The 21,050-nt window shown below is 40.6% G+C and overlaps 1 protein-coding gene across 5 annotated transcripts in view; it reads right to left on the reverse strand.

Annotated features, from left to right (window-relative positions):
• BRCA2 (BRCA2 DNA repair associated) overlaps positions 1–21,050 on the reverse strand; it is a 72,250-nt gene that overhangs the window by 11,162 nt on the left and 40,038 nt on the right. For all 5 annotated transcript variants that reach the window (XM_002720579.5, XM_070049046.1, XM_070049048.1 and 2 more), the window contains 8 exons: positions 15,247–15,680; positions 13,900–14,081; positions 12,151–12,338; positions 8,258–8,428; positions 7,426–7,780; positions 6,219–6,374; positions 5,941–6,085; positions 1,822–1,943 (listed from right to left, as the gene is read on the reverse strand). In XM_002720579.5, the coding sequence (XP_002720625.3) occupies positions 1,822–1,943; positions 5,941–6,085; positions 6,219–6,374; positions 7,426–7,780; positions 8,258–8,428; positions 12,151–12,338; positions 13,900–14,081; positions 15,247–15,680 (1,753 nt within the window). The remainder of the gene's footprint in view (positions 1–1,821; positions 1,944–5,940; positions 6,086–6,218; positions 6,375–7,425; positions 7,781–8,257; positions 8,429–12,150; positions 12,339–13,899; positions 14,082–15,246; positions 15,681–21,050) is intronic.

Here is a 21,050-nt window from a genome sequence, read left to right on the forward strand (position 1 = left end):
CATATAGATAGAGGTTGGCTCAAGATTCTTAGCCCTGGTAGCATTTACTCTCCTTAGAATAGTAGAAACAATTTAAAACATACATGTAAAATAAGCACTCTTTTAAAAACTTTCTATTTTACAACCCCTCCTACTCTGCCACATACTGCATCTGCTCCTGCATTAATTCTCCAAATGCCAGGAATGGCCAGAGTCTGGCTGGGCTGAAGCTGGCAGCTGAGAACTCAACCTATCTACCCACATGGGTGGCAGGGACCCAACCACTTGAGCCATCATCACTTGCTGCCTGCTAGGGTCTGCATTAGCAGGAAGCTGGACTCAGGAGCAAGGAATGACACCCAGGTACTTTGATAAGGGATATGGGTGTCCTAACTGCTAGATTAAATGCCTGCTCTAGCACTTTTATCTTTGCCCCTACAATTTTCCATTCACTTCAGCAAATTTCTGCCTGTACCTCTTGGGAATCTTATAGAATGTTCAAAAATTTAAAAAATTGAATGTATAGGCAAATACAACAAAATAGGAAATGTTGTCTAGACATAAAACATTGTAGACTTCTCCTGCCCTAAACAACTTAATACCCTAATCTACACTGCAGAGGAGACTATAAAATCTCTATACTCTGTAGAAGTCTTTCTAAACATGCAGAGATTAGTTTAATGAGAGAGAGAGAGAGAGAGAGAGAGAGAGAGAGAGAGAGAGAGAGAATCTTCCATCCACTGATTCACTACCCAAATACATCTAACGGCTAGAGGTAGGCCAGGACAAGGCCTAGAGCCAGGGACTTTAACAAGGTCTCATGGGTGGCATAGAACCAAGTACTTGATCTATTACTGGCTGCCTCCCAGGATGTGCATTAGCAGGAAGCTAGAATGAAAGCAGAGGCAGGGCTTGAAACAAAGCACTCCAATATGGGATGTAGGACTCTTTAGTGGCAGCTTAACCCTCATGTCTGACCTAAACAAGGCTATTTTTTTACCTTGACAATTAAAGTAACTTTATGTAATTCAAAACTCATAGAATCATACATATTAGAGTTTTAAAAATAACCTGTTTTTAGGTTTTTCTCCTTGATAGAAAGTGGGAAGAAGCCCTGAAGAGATAAAGCAAAACACTCTACCTCCTTATTCTAATTATGTTATCAGTACATTCTTTAGAAGAAAACCAGTCTAATAAATATTTTGTTAAATTCTTTGGATGAAATTAAAGTAACTTCATGATGATTAACAGAATGAACAAGTTTCAATAAATACAGTAATATGAGACAGAGGCAAATAATTTTCTAAGAAAGCATAATAAGGCCTTAACTTACATACTTGCAGCAGGTATACTTACAGTTTCTAAAACTGGTCTCACTTCTCACTAGAACTCAAGTTGTGAAATTTGAGAACATAAGAGAATTCCACTCTGAACAGCATTGCTTGCATTATTTAGAGAATATTATTTATTTTGCAGTCCCACTATTTAAGAAAGTTAAGGCTATATTCACAAGATTCGTTAAACTATCAAGTAAATAAAATGAATCAATGAACAGCCAGTAATTTTCCTAAAATATTTTCACTCTCCTCTCTGTCTAGCCAACGAATCCTAGAACTTGTATTAATTATTTTGGAAAATGTAGGTGTTTTTAGTTTAGGAAGTAGCTTATCTTAATATGTGAAATGTTCTAACTGTAGTAAGTAATGATGACATGGAACTTTTATATATCTTATGTAACCTGATCCTAAAAGAGCACATTTTCTAGCTATTTTATTCCCAACTCAGTTTCCCACCTCAAAAGATGAAGATGAAGGCTCATGACATGTCCTCTTACTCTCTCACCTCAAGGCAACCTGGGTCCAGTGCGCTCTTCACAGCTTCATAAAGCTCTGCACCATCCTGCAGGGCACGGATCTGCTGTCTGGTCAGGGCACGTGACGGTGTGCATTGTTTTGCTGTGCTTTCTAGGAAAAAAGAACATCACTAGTTAACTAGTAAGCTAGTTTCTAAGGAAGAAGTAACACCAACTCTTCTCAAACTATTTTTAAAAATTCAAAGGGAGGGAATCTTTCAAAATTCTACAAGGCCCTCTTTACTTTGATTCCAAAAACCAGACAAGGCAGCAACAATAACGAAAAGTATACACCAATATTCCTGATAAACAGATGAAAAAATTCTCAACAAAATACTAGTAAATCAAATTCAACAGCACATTAGAAAGATCATTTATTATGATCAGATGGGATTTATGCAAGGGACAGTACAACATGTGGAAATCAATATATCTCATACATCAAAACAACATAATGAAGGATATCATAGAATCATCTCAACAGATGCAGAAAAAACATCCAATAAATTTCAACATCCGTTCATCACGAAAACATTGAATAAATAATGTACAGAAGGAACATACTTCAACATAATAAAAGTGATATACCACAAAACCATAGCCAACATTACACTGAATTGAAGAGCATTTCTTGTAAGGTCTGAAACCAGACAAGGATTCTCATTTTTATTCAATATAGTACTGGGAGGGTGGGCAGTATGGCACAGCAGGTTAAGCTGCTGCTTGGGATACGACGCCTCCTATCAGAGTGCCTTGTTTAAGTACTGGCTACTGTGTGTAACTAATAGAGTTTCCTACTAATACACCTGGGAGGCAGTGGATGCTGGTCCAAGTACTGGGACTCTGCTACCCATGTGGAAGACATGGATGGAATTCTCGGTTCCTGGCTTCAGTCTGCCCCAGCCCTGGCTGTTGTAAGCATCTGGAAGATCTCTGTCTCTCAGTCATCTAATTTTCAAATCAATCAATCAATCTTAAAATTGGAAGTTTTAGAAAGAGAAATTAGGCAAGAGAAAGAACTAAAAGGTATATAAATAGGAAAAGAGGAAGTACATTATTCCTATTTGCAGACAGCATGTTTCTACATATAGAGAAACCTAATGATCCTGCCAAGAGACTATTAGAACTGATAAACAAATTCAGTAAGTTTCAGGATAAAAAAATCAACACACAATAATCACTAAGTTTTTATACACATAATTAACTCATTGAGAAAAAATATTAAGCGTAACCCCATATACAACTGCTGCAAAATAATATAAATTTAACCAAGCATATGATAAATTTCTATAATGAAGCAGTGATTAAAGAAATTGAACACACACAGACATACACAAGAAGGAACTAAAAAATTTCAACAAAAAATGTAGTCTGAATAGACATTTCTCAGAAGGAATACAAACAGCCAACAATATCGCTAGCCATCAGGGAAATACAAATCAAAACTACAATGAGGTATCATCTCACCAGTTAGAATGGCTATTATCAAAAAGATGGAAAACAAGTGACAATAAGGATGTGGAGAAAGATAACCTTTATTTATTGATGGTGTGAATGTAGAGTAACACAGCCATTACGGAGAAACAGTAAGGAGGTTCCTTAAAACATAAAAATAGATCTCTCATATGTGCATAAAGTCAGCAAATGGAAGAGATTTCTGCAGTTTCATGTTCACTGCAGCACAATTCACAACAGCCAAGATATGGAATCAATGTAGATATCCATGGATGGATGCAGATAAAGAAAATGGTATGCACACACAATGGAGTATTATTCAACCATTAAAAAGAATGAAAGGCCTGACATTGCAGCAAATAGATGGGAATGGAGAACATTATGTGAGGTGAAATAAACCAAAGACAAACAGCATATGTTCTTTCTCATATGTAGAAGATAAATAGATTTGAACTTAGAATAGTAATTACTAGAAGTTGGAAAGGATGAAGGGAGGGAGGATGGATTATACACACCAATACATAGAAATAACAAGTTTGTGTCCCATAGTACAATGGGATTACAGTTCACAATAATGTAATGTATCATACAAAAAACCGACAAGAGGAGATGGTAGGCTCCAAACAGAAAAGATAAGGAAAAGTGCTGAGGTGTGGCAGTTTAAGCCACCACCTCCCATATCAGCCACCCATATTCATGTTGGTTTGAGTCCTGGCAACTCTACTTCTGGTCCAGTTCCCTACTAATATGCCTGGGAAGGCAGCAGAAGATGGCCCAGCTACTTGGGTCCCTGCCACCCATATGGGAAGACATGGATGGAATTCCAGGCTTCTGGATTCAGCCTGGCCAAGCCCTGGTTATTGCAGCCATTTGAGGAGTCAATCAGCAGATGGAAGATTTCTCTCTTCCTCTCTCTCTCTATAACTCTGCCAAGGACGTGGGCCATCTTCTGCTGCTTTCTCAGGGTACATTAGCAGGGACCTGGATGGGAAGTGAAGCAGCCAGGACTTGAACTGGTATCCATATGGGATTCTGGCATTGCAGGTGATGGCCTAACCCCTAATGCCACAACACTGGCTCCACAAAATACACCTTAAAAAAAAAACCAAAACAACTTAAGGGGGTCCCAGCAGCTTGGGCCAAGGAGGAGCAGCAGTGGCCAGGCAGCCTAGCTTTGTGAAGGCTCTTGGTGCACCACGGTCTGCAGGTACCCAGCACGTGCCCTTGCCCCCGCCAGCTGCCAAGATGCCCAAGAGGGTCAGCTCTGCCAAAGGGATGGCGAAGGAGAAGCTGGCCCTTGCTAAAGTGGAAGCAAAGCCCAAGAAGCCCACCAGGAAGCTTAAGTCATCAGACAAAAAAGTGCAAGCAAAGGAGAAGAGAAGGGAAAACAGGCTGAGGTGGCTAACCAAGAAGCCGAAGAAGACTTGCCTGCAGAAAACGGAGAAACTAAACATAAGGAGAGACCAGCCTCTGATGAAGCAGAAGAGAAAGGAGCCAAGTCTGATTAATATCATACACCATGTGTTAGCCGTGGTCCCTGTCTCCCTTCTTGTACAGTCCAGAGGAAAATTTTTATCAACCATTTTGTAGGTGCAAGTTTTTTTTAGTAGCTCTAGAAACAATTTTAAGAAGGAGGGAAGCCCACCTCATCCTATTTTTTAAGTATAAGTGATTTTTTAAGAGGTGAAATCATTTGTGCTTGTTTATTTTTTGGTATAACCAGAGAATAGTGGCTGATTGAATTATGGCACGCTTTGACTGTCTTGGGTATCAGCTTAACATTCTATAGGTAGAAGTGGTTTTTATATCCTACAATACAACTAAACGGCAATTTGGAGTCTCCACTGTGCATTAATCTGTCTTGAGTTATTTTCAATTACTTCTCCCATGTTGTTTAGTAGAATTGTTTCCTACAGAAAACCTCTCCTTGTTCTGTCAGAACCATATGCACTCTGTAACACCTTTGATTGTGGTTGTCCAGTTTTCCTAACGATTTTGTTAATGTGCAGTAAAAGATCAGAAATTTGAGTGTGTCATGTATATTTAGGGCTTTTGCTGTGGACATATGATTTTTTTTTAAAGATTTATATTGTTTATTTAAAAGTCAGAGTTACACCCAGAGAGAGAGAGGTCTTCCATTCACTGGTTCACTCCCCAATTGGCCACAATAGCCAGAGCTGCGCTGATCCAAAGCCAGAGCCAGGAGCCTCCTCCAGGTCTCCCATGTGGGTGCAGGGGCCCAAGGACTTGGGCCATCTTTTACTGCTTTCCCAGGACATAGCAGAGAGCTGGATCGGAAGTGGAGCAGCAGGGACTTGAACTGGCACCCATATCGGATGCAGGCACTGCAGGCAGCGACTTTACCTGCTATGCCACAGTGCCAGCCCCAGCATATTATTTTTTATTGCCTGAGACAATTAAAAATAGTATCTAAAAGCTCAGTGTGTTCAATAAAAATGATAATGTGGAGTCAGTTTGATGTTTATTTGTGTAAAAAGATGTTTTAAAAATCAGAAAAAATTCAGTTTCTGAATTAGAAAAATATTTTAATTTTTATTCAATACAATTTACTCAGTTACAAATGTTAAATTAGAAGCCTCTAAAATTTGTTCATATATTTAAAAAAACATCTTGTAATATATAGCTCATTTTACCTTCATGCTCTTCAAACTCTGCTTGAATTTTAGTGAATAAGGCTTCCAGTTTCTTTTGTTGGACCTCTGCATGTTTAGCTGCTTCCTTTTCTTCCTCTCTTTCATTGCGAAATATGTAGAACCCAGAAGATGTTTTCTCCATCCACTGTAATAATGTGTTACACAAAAAAACTTTCAAATATGCTGTATTCAAGAACAAAAACATAAAAAACCCAATAAACCCAAACTAATTACCTCAAAATAAAGAGATACACAGAGAGTTTCAAAAATAATCATACCTGTATAGGGTATGTTCGTTGAATAATGACATCAGCACAACCAACACTTCCGCCATCACTGAACAGTGATGACAAGGGCAGAGGAAAAGGCCTAGGATCAGGAAAGAATCCAAGCTTTGTATACCAGCAAGCAGGCCGGGTACTGTTAGCAGAAATCTGGACAAATTAATGAACACATTAATTTAGAAGTTAAGCATATATTAAACTCTATTATAGATTTCAAGAGCACTTTTATTTCTTTAGGACTGCTTTTAAAATATTCACTTTTAAATGTCTCATGAAAATTAATGTGAATAAACAGAAACATTGTATGAAAATATTTTCAAAAAATAACTTTTTTTTTTTTTTTTTTTTTACAGGCAGAGTGGACAGTAAGAGAGAGAGACAGAGAGAAAGGTCTTCCTTTTGCTGTTGGTTCACCCTCCAACGGCCGCTGCGGCCGGCGTGCTGCAGCTGGCGCACCGCGCTGATCTGATGGCAGGAGCCAGGTACTTATCCTGGTCTCCCATGGGGTGCAGGGCCCAAGCACCTGGGCCATCCTCCACTGCACTCCCTGGCCACAGCAGAGAGCTGGCCTGGAAGAGGGGCAACCGGGACAGAACCTGGCGCCCTGACCAGGACTAGAACCCGGTGTGCCGGCGCCGCAAGGCGGAGGATTAGCCTATTGAGCTGCGGCGCCAGCAAAACATAACTTTTTAAAAAGCTTTGATGTTAAATATTTATTAGAAAATAGATAAGAGGACTTTAATTTAAACATGATGGATGGAAATACTTATTTATGTAGGCTTCCTCAGAAAGGTCATAAGGACAAGGAAAACTAGAAGGAACAGCAGATGAGATGTCAACACAATTTTGGAAGCTAACAATTTTCCGGACAAGGAAATGAAAGCAGCCTGAAAATGATTACTGCTAATGAGTGGCAAGCATTCACAGTGTTTACAATGGCGCCTGGCATGGTATTAAGTGCTTAAATATATTAACATCTGATCTTCACAATATCCCAATTTTAGAGGTCATCAAACTAAAGTATTGTGTCTGGGAAATGACACTACTTGCCCAAGGCTGCTCAGCTACTACATGTACTCTAAGGAACCAATGTGAAACAAAGTATCAAAAATGCTCAGAAATTAGAGGCAAACAGGTATGTCTGAAGGCAGGCGCATAGGTAAGGACGAAACTAGAAAGTGTTTAAAGAAATTTAACTTACCTTTAACATAAGAGAGTCCGGGGCTTCAAGAGGTGAGCAGGCTTCAGGAGGGCCCACCAGTTCTGCTCCATGAACAATGATCTTCTGACCCACAGTCAGTCTACCACTCTTTAAGAGAGCAAAAAGGGGAGGATCTAACTGGGCCTTAATTGGATACCACCCATCTGTGAGTTCGATAATGGCCACTTTTTTGTTTTCCACACAACTAGTTTTACTGCTGGAATTTTCAGATGTATCTGTGTTTGATGAAGTTATGTCAGAGACACAGAGAACAAGTGTTTTCGCAGCTGTATCATCTCTTTCCATTATCTTTTTAATAGCTGATCTTCTGCATCTATCAATTTCTATATCATATCTAAAAGTGAAAAGAAAACACATATTTTAGGAATTGTGATTTTAGAATTTCATTGAATAATTGTGAATAAAAATTAATTTATCAATGAACTATTGAGAAGAGTGTAAAATCTTATGATGAGCAGTATATTAACTTTTTATTGTTGAATGTATATAAAGCAAAAAAAAGTACAAAATGCTTTATCAGCAATCCCTGATGAGTATCTCCCATTAATAATTCATATTCTTTTCATATTCTGAGAAGTTAAGAAGGGAGTGAGAAGAGAGGGAAGCAAGAGATGCATGAACGAGCAATCTCTCTTACGCAGGGGCTGGAAGATGACAAGAGAACTGTGCGATACAACGTGAACAGCAGTGGAGGATAGAAACTGTCACTATCAACTGGTTCATGCACCAACTTTGATGTGGAACTTGGACTGCACAGAAGCTCGACTCACACTGCACTAAATGATAATTTAATGTAACACTTTAAACTTGCCTGTATTTTAGTTGAAGAAGCACTCTCTCTGGGGTTAGACATCTATTAGCAAATTCCTCAGGAAAAGCAAATTCCATAGCTGCCAGCTTCCATATGATCCACCTATAGTGATTATAGACCCAGACTCCAGAAATAAGCTTTGGATCCACACCGGGGGTATCACACAGAGCTCTGAAGAAATAAAGGTGAAATAATATAATAAAAACTACAGGGGCTGATACATTGTGGAAGATCATTCAATAGGTATCTATGAGTTTAGAAATGATCTGTGATATAATTTTAGAAAATTATTAAGCATGTATTTCAGTAGCATACTAATGAAAACTCTACTTAATGAAACAGTGAATACAATGACTTCAACTCACATATAGTTATTCCTAGAAAATGAGATCCGTAACTTAAAATAATTATATTTTAGATTATTTCACTATCAAAGAGAATGTTTTTGGAAGTCACAACCAAGAACACCCATCCCTAGTCCTGGTGGTCTCTCTAATACTGTCCCATTTTCTCAACTTTCCTCTAACTCATCCTCCTGTCTCACTGTCACTCTTAAGAATTAAGACAGGGGCTGGCACCGTGGCTCACTTGGTTAATCCTCTGCCTGCGGTGCCCGCATCCTATATGGGTGCCGGGTTCTAGTCTTGGTTGCTCCTCTTCCAGTCCAGCTCTCTGCTATGTCCCAGGAGGGCAGTGGAGGATGGCCCAAGTGCTTGGGCCCCTGCACCCGCTTGGGAAACCAGGAAGAAGCACCTGGCTTCTGGCTTCAGATTGGCACAGCGTGCTGGCCGTAGTGGCCATTTGAGGAGTGAACCAATGGAAGGAAGACCTTTCTCTCTGTCTCTCTCTCTCTCTCACTGTCTGTAACTCTACCTGTCCAAAAACAAACAAAACAAAACAAAAACTAAGACAATAAAAGTAAACAAAAAAGAACTTCCACTCTCATACCGACCTTACACTTGTGAATTAGCTCTCCCCTTACTGCCTAGTTAAGGACATGATTTCTCTCTTCTGCTTCATCATTTTCCCCAATATGTTGGCAATTCCCATCAGCAAAAAGTATTTTCCCCTCTACCTTAAAAGAAACGAGCCAAAACAAACACCTGCTTCTTCCTCCAGGTATTGATCCTTTTTCTGTGTCTCTCTTTGGCAATTCATGAAAGATCTGACTGTATTTTCTGTCTTCAACTCTTCTTTCTCAATTGTTCCTTAACGATATTCTAACCAGACTTTTACCTCACTAATTTACTGACCTATTTTTTAAAAAATTATTTATTTACTTATTTGAGAGACAGACACTGAGAACAAGCTCCCATCCACTGATTCACTCCCCAATGGCCTGGAATGGCTGGGCTGTTATCAGGCCAAAGTTGGGGGTCTAGCACTCAATACATGCCTGCTAGGTTGGTGACAAGGACCCAAGTACTTGAGACATTACTTGCTGCCTCCCAATGTGTGCATTAGTAGGAAGCCGGAATTGGGAGTGGAGGCAGGACTCAATGCAGGCATTCTGATAATGAATATGGGCATCCCAAGTGGTATCTTAACTACTATGCCAAATGCCCAACCCTGAGCCATTAAAAAAAAGGTATTTGAGAGGCAAGGAGAGAGGGAGGGACAAAGAAGAGGGGAGAGACCTGGTTGTGGGTAGGGAGGACTGCCATCCATTGATTTAGTCCCAAAATGGTCATTATGGTTCCCAGCCAGGACCAAAGTCAAAGCTGGGAGTTAGGAATGCACTCCAGGTCTTCCACAGGAACCCAACTACCTGAGCCATCACTGCTGCCTCCCAGAGTTGCATTAGTAGGAGCCAGAGCTAGGTATAAAACACAGATACTATAATCATAAAGGTAGAATTTAGGCAAAAAAGAGGACTGGAAGCACTAAAACATGGATAAAAAAATAAAACTCTCTTGAAAGTTTTCCAAAGAATGTTCCAGAGAGCTTATTTTGTAACACTGCACTCAGAGGGAATCCAGACAACAGGTGTGGGAAGTAGATTTCTTAACCATGAGGCTAAATGCCTGTCCCTACTGACCTATTTTTATTAAAAGTAGTAATGACCTCTATCGTACAAAATCCAGTAATCAATACTCAGTCTTCATATGACCTCACCTACCAGTGTCACTGCCCGGATGGCCATTCTCTTTTTCCTGTAACACTATTTTCACTTGGAATGAAACATACCACACTCTTCTGCATTTATTCCTCACTTTCTAATAGCTCTTTCTCAGTATCTTTTTTCACGGCTTTAAATTCTATTTATATATTGATGACTCTCAAATTTATTTCTTTGGCTTATAATTAACCAATGAACTCCAGACTTGCATGTTCAACTGCCTACCTAATCACCTCCATGTGGATACCTTACTCTCATATCTCAAGCTTCTAATGTACAAAATTGAACACTGAATTTTTCCTTCATTTTTGATCACAATTCTAATAGAGTTAGTGCCAAGGCCAAAATCTTGGAAGCCATTCTTATTCTCATCTTCTCTCACACTCCACAGCTAATCCTCGTGCAAATCCTGAGTGCGACCTTCAAAATATACCCAGACTCTAACTGCTTTTCACCAACTCCACTGCCACAGTTCTGGTCCAAGAAGCCATCTCTCACCTGGATTACAGCAATAGTTTCCTAGGGAGGCTCTGCTTCCGTCCTTGCCTTTCTTTTTTTTTTTTTTTTTTTATTTATTTTTTTTTAACTTTTATTTAATGAATATAAATTTCCAAAGTACGAATTATGGATTACTTGCCTTTCTATACATAGCAATCTCAACAACTAGCCAGAATTAGCTTTCCAGCAATAAGTCAGATCATGCCAGTTTTTGTTTTAAACCTTCTAGTGGTTTACTCAGAGTAAAAGCCGTGGTTCTTAGGAAGGTCTATGATCCTACCTTTCTATCTCACCTATTATCCTTTCCTCCTGCTTACTCTATCCAGCGATACTAACTCCTCTCCTGTTCCTCAAATACTTCAAAAGCACTCTCCCTTTTCAGAGTTTGTGATGCCTTTCCTGGGTTGTCCAAGATCACTTCTCCTGTAACTCCTTCAGAACATTCACCAGATCCATGAGAGCAGCTTTCCTGACTACTTACTCTATTTAAAACGGAACTCTTCTTTACCAACCTTTCCACCGCCAGCTATCTTCATAGTACGTAATACCTTCTAACACACTGCACAATTTCCTTACTTAAAAAATTATTTGATGTCCCGGTTGCCCCTCTTCCAGGCCAGCCCTCTGCTGTGGCCAGGGAGTGCAGTGGAGGATAGCCCAGGTGCTTGGGCCCTGCACCCCATGGGAGACCAGGAAAAGCACCTGGCTCCTGGCTCCTGCCATCGGATCAGCGCGGTGCGCCGGCCGCAGCGCGCCGGCCGCGGCGGCCATTGGAGGGTGAACCAACGGCAAAGGAAGACCTTTCTCTCTGTCTCTCTCTCTCACTGTCCACTCTGCCTGTCAAAAAAAAAAAAAAAAAAATTATTTGAAAGACTGGCAGAGAGATGGGGAGGGGAAAGAGAGAGGGAAGGGAAGGTGACAGGAGAGGGGAGGGCAGGGGAGGGGAGAGGTGAGGTGAGGAGGGAAGGGAAGAGAGAGCGCTCTTCTATTTGCTGGTTCACTCCCAAATGCCCACAAAAACTAGGACTGAGCCATGGACTAGAAATTGTATCCAGGTCTCCCACATGGGTGGCAGGAACCCAAGTACTTGGGCCATTAACTTCCTCCCAAGCAAATTAGCAGGAAATGGTTTATATTTTTTATATTTATTAAAATAGAAAACCAAAGAATAGGATGTTAAGTTTAAGGAAAGAGTAAAAACAAAGAAATTGTGAGGAAGACAGGCATGATGGGATACATAACTGTTAACACAAAAATCACCTTTTGCATAAAGTACCTGTAAAACTCTTCTTTTCCAGCCTTTCCATCATTGGAGGGAACAAGCCATCCACCATCAGCCAACTGTATCCCCTTTCTAGCCCATAAATCTTCCTTACCAAAATAATCCTGAGCGTGAAACTGAAAAGACTCTGCATTTTTACTGTTGATTTTTATGCAGTGTTTAGAAACGCCATACATATATAGCTGCACAAAATAAATGACAGAAAAAGTAGATAATGAAAAAAATGTCAAACAAAATGAAGGTTTCTTAGAATAAAAATAATTACAACAAGCCAAAGCAGAATCTGTCATACTTTTCATTTAAATACTAAAATATTTAGTATAAAAAACATCCAACTTACTTACTAGAAGATAAAAAATTTAATGCACTATACAAGGGACTTAAACATTCAAGAATCTACCATACTGTTTCCATTTTCCAGTATATATGCCTTCTGCTAAATCTGTCACAGGAAGGCACTGTGGGGATACATAACAATCCCGTGTTTACTGAAATCTTCCAACTTCAATAACAGAGCAGGGAAAGGATGGAGACAAGTGTATTTCAACGAATATGACCTCAAGTGTTCCAATTTCCAGAGAGGCTTTGCTTGTTTTCAGATGTTTCCTTTCACCCTGGTATGTCTAACCGAGTAGTACCTTCCCTCTGCTCAGCACTTGTCTCAGCAGGCAATTTCCTTGCTTTGAAACTGTGGCTCATCCACTTGCTAGACTAGTTAAATGACTTTGGGGCAGTTACTAAACACTCTATGCTTCAATCTTCTTTTACAAAATGATGTCAATCTTCTTTTACAAAATGATGGACAAGATAAAATGATAGTGCCTTTCTTTTAAGGTGCTTGTGAGGACTAAGCAAGATACAATCAGCACATTTAGAGTGCTAAGAAGAGTGCACAGCACATAGGAAATGGGCAATAAACATTTCCTATTAATAGTATCAGTATCATTTCCACCTCTTCATTGCCTAAAATTCTAGATGGTAGTGGCTTAACTATCATTCTTAATAAGAATCCTCTTTTAAAAATGTAAACAGTCGGGCCGGCGCCGCGGCTCACTAGGCTAATCCTCCGCCTAGCGGCGCCGGCACACCGGGTTCTAGTCCCGGTTGGGGTGCCGGATTCTGTCCCGGTTGCCCCTCTTCCAGGCCAGCTCTCTGCTGTGGCCAGGGAGTGCAGTGGAGGATGGCCCAGGTGCTTGGGCCCTGCACCCCATGGGAGACCAGGAGAAGCACCTGGCTCCTGCCATCGGATCAGCGCGGTGTGCCGGCTGCAGTGCGCCGGCCACAGCGGCCATTGGAGGGTGAACCAACGGCAAAAGGAAGACCTTTCTCTCTGTCTGTCTCTCTCACTGTCCACTCTGCCTGTCAAAAAAAAAAAAAAAAAAAAAAAAGTAAACAGTCTTACAAGGATCAGGGCCATCAGGTATTCATGCTTTATATTTAATGCAATTATGTTCCTCTACTCCTGGGCTGACAGTATTTATAGAAAGCAAACAAATATGACTTGAAGGGAGAAGAGAATCAGTAATTTTGAAGCACATATCACTTTGATAGGTCACACCTAGCAGAGGATAGGGAAGCTGTCATATAGGTGGGTTAGGAAGTATAATTTCATTCATCCATTCTTGCAGTAATTTCATTTTTTAAACAAAATAACTTGCAGATACTATTTAGTAAAACAAAATTATCTTATTAACTTTATTAACTTTGCTGTAAAGTCTGTTAGTTCTGTAGACAAAAGCATACCTGTTTATGAGAACATGCGGAGGGAATCTGGCTCCCTACTGCTGTTTTCAGAGAGATTCTCGGCAGAGTGGATGTTTTTGCAAGATACAGACTGCCTGGCTGTGGAAAGACACGTTGCCTTTGTTTCTTCTTAATTCGCATATCCTGTATATCTCTGGCATTTTGAAGACTTGTAATTAAATCTATTAAAGCATAAATAGAAAACATAAATTTTTAAAATTTTATTTAAAGTGATACAAGTTTCATATATTTCATAAACACAGATTTAGGAACATAGTGCATCCTGGCCCCCCAGGATTCCTACTCTTAATTTTTATAATGATTTATTTTCAGTATACTTAATGATCGTATAGTTAACCCTACTCTAAGTAAGAGTTCAACAAATAGTATGAGAAACAAAAAAACCACTGTTCCTCAACAGAAGAGACAAGGGCTGTAAACAATCATCAATTCTCAAAATGTCTATTTCACTCCAATGCATTATTTTTTTTTTTTTTTTGAAAGGCAGAGTGGACAGTGAGAGAGAGAGAGAGACAGAGAAAAAGGTCTTCCTTTTGCCGTTGGTTCACCCTCCAATGGCCGCTGTGGCCGGCGTGCTGCGGCTGGTGCACTGTGCTGATCTGATGGCAGGAGCCAGGTGCTTCTCCAGGTATCCCATGGGGTGCAGGGCCCAAGCACTTGGGCCATCCTCCACTGCACTCCCTGGCCACAGCAGAGAGCTGGACTGGAAGAGGGGCAACTGGGACAGAATCCGGCGCCCCAACCGGGACTAGAACCTGGGGTGCCGGCGCCACAAGGTGGAGGATTAGCCTACTGAGCTGCGGCACCAGCCCTCCAATGCATTATCTAAATATATTTCATGTACTCTGTTACCTCTTGAGCACAACCCCAAATAAAATTACTTACCAGTCAGTCCTAATTTTGTATGTAGAGAAAAAAGGAGCCCACACCATTTAAAATTTTCAGGAATGAAAAAAGTCTTGTAAAGTTGAATAAAGAACAGAAATATTGCAGAGGTCATTTGGTGCACTGGTGAACAACAGAAATATATGACTTTTATCTTAGTCTCTGAAGAAAATCAGCAGTAGCATGATAAAAAATACATTCTGGTAATAACCATCCTAGACTGTTGTGTCTAATAACTTTTTTTAACAAGAAAGTCTACAGATAGTTTTCTTTAAAATAAAACATTAGAATAATTTAAACATAATCTTTGGATTTAGAGACTCTAAAGAATTAAGAGGTTTTAAAATTATTAATCACCACAAAAGGAGAAAAGCCATTATTATTTAATGAGATATATCTAATTAAAAGGCAAAAACATGTCACATAAATTTCATACAATACCTAGAGGTTCTTCTTCATATTTTGCAAAAATTATAGCTGCTGCCAGTTTGGAGTTGTTTTTGTTAAATTCATGAATTTCACTATCATTAATCTTATTTTCATTATCATCTGAACCATGTTCACCTATGTTTTTTTGGTTTTGTTTATTTTCCTCCGAATTATTATCCATGCTAACACACTGTTCATCTCTGTGAAAATGTGATTTAGTTTTAAAAGGTGGGATGAAGACTTTGGTAGCTTTGTCTGCAGTAACTGAGTGTCTCATCTTTTCATTTGTTGTGGTAGGAACTTTAGAAAATGGTTGCTCTGAAACTGATGAACTGCTTGAAGATTTTTTCAAAGTCAGGTGCTCATAAAAATGAGATTTAGACAGAAATTCTTGTCCAGGCACAGTAATATGTGGATGCTGTATTTCTTGGCGTTCCTTAGTTGTGCTATAATGGGGAGAAAATATATAAGTAAAGGTACACAAATAGGTGTTTGGGAACATGCCTTTTATTTTTTTAACAGACCCTCAACTGGAATGTGGCAATTCTATTTATATCCATCATGGTTTCCATGCCAAAATATCACACTTTCCAAGGCTGTAACTGATTTTTACACACTGATTTCCACTCTTTGACTTTACAACCTACTTCTCTTAATAGAAGAGAGTTTGTTAAACATGAACTTCTCAGTGTGTTTCCCCTTCAGTTCTATCACAGTCTTCCCTACTTAACTCCTTTGTCAAGGAATTATCTATAGGTTCTATTCTCTATGGCTTACCCCCTCACCTGAACTCTGGACCCCATCTAATAACTGTCCCCCTAGAAGTCCAACTGTTTCAATTATTATTCCACCTCTCTCTCTCTCTCTTTTTTTAACTTGTTTACACCCTTTTTAAAGCATTACTTTAATTTAGCCTGAAAGCGTTGCACACCCTTAAAATACCTTTCTCATCTTTATCTTTGCCTCAAGCTTATTGTCACTGTTATCTACTCTCCATGATCAACCTTCTTCAATAGGTAATCAATCTAACCTAGCTATTTTCACTTTTCCAATTTCTAGTAAGTGAACTCTCACTTCTCCCTCTACTATACAGAAACTGTTCTCAATAAAGTTGCTAATGACCTTCTGCTTGCCTATGTAAGAGTATATGGTATAGCTTCTTTTGTAAACTCATTCTGTTCAACCTTCCCAACAACTGTGATGGGTTTTTCCTTCATAAAGTTCTTATCATTATTGTTTATTTCTTGTTTCTTTAGCTAGTGATTATTCTTCCTGATTCTTAAAAATATTCCTATCTTCAAAGTCAGATTTCCTCCCTATACACTTTTCCTGGATGATAGGAGATTCCCAATGCTTACATTAAAATCCATTTAATAAAAAAAAACACTCTATTCTCTTGCCTGACTTCTCCCACTGGGTATTGTTCTTATGTTTTATTAATTTATTTTTATAAACTTATTTATTTGAAAGGTATAGTGTCAGAGAGAAAGGCAGAGAGGGAAAAGAAGGAGAAGGGAGAGGAGAGAGATTTATCATCCAATAATTATTTCATTCCTCAAATGGTTGCAATAGTCAGGAATGGACTAGGCTGAAGCCAGGAGCCAGAACTCCATCTAAGTCTCCCTCAAGGGTTGTAGGGGCCCAATCACTTGGGCCATCCTGCTCTGCCTTCCCAGGGGTATCAGAAGCAAGCTGGATTGGAAATGAACTCAAATTGGAGCTCCAATATGGAATGCTTAACCAGCTGTGCTGGTTACAACAAGAGTAACAATGTAAGTTACTCTTCTAATATTTTAATTGCACATAGTATCAGGCATCCCTACCATGATGTTCCATACTCACTTTCAATTCAACATGTCTAAACTTCAATTCATTGTCTCTCAAGGATACATATTCTTCCTAACACTTGACACATTGATGAAAACTCCAGACTTCCTTTCACTAAACTTTGAATGGCTAAAACTTGAAAGTACCTTAGAATTCATTTAGTTATTATTTATTCATTAAATATTTAATTAGCTCTTATGTTCCAGGTGCTGTTTTTTTCTGGCATATACAATGACAAATGAAACAAAATCATAGCATGTATATTCCAGTGGAAGGAAACAAACATATCAATGGGCCTAGACACAAATTTGTCTAGAGCAGAGAATGGAATGGGAAAGTTTAAAGGTGGGAATGGAAAGGTAGCAAAGTGGTCAGACCATGGAGAATTCATACTTCATGGTAAAGGCTTTAGGGCTAATACTCTGTGATGGGCAGACATGGAAAATTCTGAGAAAAAAAGTAACACCTGTATTATGTTTATTTTTTTTTTATTTTTTTATTTTTTTTTTTACAGGCAGAGTGGACAGTGAGAGAGAGACAGAAAGAAAGGTCTTCCTTTGCCGTTGGTTCACCCTCCAATGGCTGCCGCGGCCGGCGCGCTGCGGCCGGCGCACCGCGCTGATCCGATGGCAGGAGCCAGGAGCCAGGTGCTTTTCCTGGTCTCCCATGGGGTGCAGGGCCCAAGCACCTGGGCCATCCTCCACTGCACTCCCTGGCCACAGCAGAGGGCTGGCCTGGAAGAGGGGCAACCGGGACAGAATCCGGCGCCCCGACCGGGACTAGAACCCGGTGTGCCGGCGCCGCTAGGCGGAGGATTAGCCTAGTGAGCCGCGGCGCCGGCCTGTATTATGTTTAAAAGGACCCCCACCCCTACCCCTACTACCAGCTTCTTTGTGAGAATTTACTAGATAAAGGGGTGGGGCTAAAGTCAGAAGCAGAAGAGCAGTTCTGAAATAATCCTGGTAGTATGTGTGATTAAAACCAAAGTATCAGTGACAAGAAGTGATTATTGGAATTGGATATATTTTGAAGGCAGTGTTAAGACTTTCACTTTATTTATATAAAGACAGATTAGTTTAAAGAACATCAGCTTTGGTGACATCAAGCTGAAATGTTTATTAGTCATCCAAGTAAAACTGTCAAGGTAGTTGGCTGGATGAATGAATATATGGAGTTGGAAAGACATATGGGTCAAAGATTTTAATTTTGTAGCTATTAGTAAATAGACGGTATATAAAGTCACAAGTGAGATCATCAGAGAGGAAGAATAGGAAAAGATACCAGGACTCTAACATTTAAGGTTAGGGGCTAAGCTAGCAAAGGAGACTGAGAAAGAACAGCCAGCCTCACAGGAGGAGAAAGACCTTCTAAAAGACAGAATCAATAAGATGTTAAGAATGCTGGAGTAATCACCATGTCAGTGTTACTCATTGAATATGAGGATGAAGTGTTCACAAGATTTAGCAGTGTGGAAATGACTGGCAATCTTATTTTAAGATTTTATTTGAAAGGCAGAGTGACAGAGAGGGAGAGACAAAGAGAATGAGGTATTCCCATCCACTGATTCATTCTCCGAATGGCCCCATTGGCTGGTCTGGGCTAAGCTAGGCTAAAGTCTGGAGCCCAAAACTCCATCCGGGTCTTCCACATGAATGGCAGGGGCCCAAACACTTGGACCATCTTCTACTGCTTTCTCAAACACATTAGCAGGGAGCAGGATTGGAAGGAGAAGAGACGGGATTAGAGCTGATATTGGTGGTTTAAGTGGCTGGCATTTTGAATGACAGCCTAACCTGCTGTACCACAATGCTAGCCCATTACTGACAATCTTAAGAGCTGGTGGACAGTGATAAAAGACTTACCAGAGTCGTTCAGAAAAGCATGGAAAGAGATTAAGTAGAGATGGTGAGTAGAGACAATTTTGAGTTGTGCTTTAAGATATGCAAGGAGATGGACTGGCAGTGTTGGAATGGTCAACAATGGGGACAATCTAGTACACAGGGAAAAATTAATAGTGCAAGAGAAAGGGTACAACGGTTGGACTGATTTCCTTATAATATAGCTGAAATCCACTGCACAAAAATGAGTAAGTTTTCTGTTCTAAACTGCTGGCTCACTTCCAAATGCCTGCAATAGCCAGTGCTGGGCCAAAGTTAGGAGTCAGGAACTCAAACCAGGTCTACCATGTGGAACTTGGGAGCCTGAGCCATTACTTGCTGCTTCCCAGGGTCTGCATCAGCACAAAGTCAGGAGATGGGAATTGAACCCAGGCATTTTGACATGGGATGCAGGCATCTTACCTACTAACCTCCTGCTCTGTCTTTTTTTTTTTTTTCTTAAGATTTATTTATTTATTTGAAAGTCAGAGTTACATGGAGAGAAGGAGAGGCAGAGAGACAGAGAGACTGAGAGAGAGAGAGAGGTCTTCCATCCACTGGTTCACTCCCCAACTGGCCGCAAAAACCAGAGCTGAACTGATCCGAAGCCAGGAGCCAGGAGCCAGGAGCTTCTTCTGGGTCTCCTATGTGATTGCAGGGGCCCAAGGACTTGGGCCATCTTGTACTGCTTTCCCAGGCATAGCAGAGAGCTGGATCAGAAGTAGAGCAGCCAGGACATGAACCAACACCCTTATGGGATGCTGGCACTGCAGGTAATGGCTTTATCCCCTACGCCACAGCGCTGGCCCCCTGCCATGTTGTTTTTGAATATTAAGATTATAGGGGTTCGTGCCGTGGCACAGCGGGTTAAAGCCTCAGCTTGCAGTACCAGCCTCCCACATGGGCACTGGCTAGAGTCCTGGCTGCTCCACTCCTGATTCAACTAACTGCTAATGTGCCTGGAAAAGCAGCTGAGGATGGCCCAAGCCCTTGGGCCCTTGCACTCATGTGGGAGACCTGCAAGAAGCTCCTGGCTTCTGGCTTCGGATTGGCTTGGCTTTGGCCATTGAGGCCATTTGAGGAGTGAACCAGCAGATGGAAGACCTGTCTCTCTGTAACCCTTACAACAAACAAACAAATAAATAAACACTATAAGTGGGGCCAGCACTGTGGTACAGAGAGTTAAGCTGCTACTTGGGACATCTGCATTCTAGATCAGAGTGCCAGTTTGAGTCCAGGCTCCTCTGCTTTCAATCCAGTACCCTGCTAATAAAAATGTGCCTGTGTAAGGATAGTCTATCACCACCCACTATCTGGGAGTCTATAAAATATGTTTTATCTTAAAGGGCACTCCACTTGCAATCTTTTTGTTCCAGTTTTACTCATGCTGATTGATAAACTTGTATGTTTCAGAACTCAATGACTTAGTTCTAAGAGTTATGATTACCATGCAGGGGATGCAGCCAATGGTGGTGACTGAAAGTTCTCCAGGTCATGAAAAGGAGTCATCAGATGAGATAGGAAGATATTTTCAGACCTGAGATAGGCAGGGCCTGCGTTCCTGATCAGCAGGAAGTACATATAGAAGATATGATGAGTCTATACTCTTCAGCATCCCCTTAAGATTAAGGGTCTAGAATCTTTGAGGGGGGGAATGATATGGGACTAGTCAGGGAGATAGGATTAAGCCCATGAGCTGGAGGCCATACTCCCTTACCCCTATGTGATCTCACCTGTATCTACCCACCAGTCAATCAGGCTATGTAACTCTTCCCCTTTTGGTAGTTAATATGGCCTAGAAAGCATTTAGCGCTACCCACCCCCCCTGCTGTTTTGCCACTGTTTGCTTGCACTCTTGGTTTGCCCACTTGTGCTCCCTCACTGGCTGACAGACTGGTATGGAACGCCTGTTTATTCTTTCTGAACCACTTTCCCTTAATAAAGCCCTTGTGTTCCTGTTTATTTCTCTTATTTTCCAAATAAATCCTGAACTTAAAAAAAAAAAATGTGACTGGGAAAGCAGCGAAGATGACTCAAGTACCTGGGCCCCTGCCACTCCATGGGAGACCTGGGTTGAGGTCCAGGCTCCAGGCTTCAGCCTGGCCCAGCCTT

This window comes from Oryctolagus cuniculus, chromosome 9 (assembly GCF_964237555.1).
Source record: "Oryctolagus cuniculus chromosome 9, mOryCun1.1, whole genome shotgun sequence".
Classification (NCBI taxonomy): domain Eukaryota; kingdom Metazoa; phylum Chordata; class Mammalia; order Lagomorpha; family Leporidae; genus Oryctolagus; species Oryctolagus cuniculus.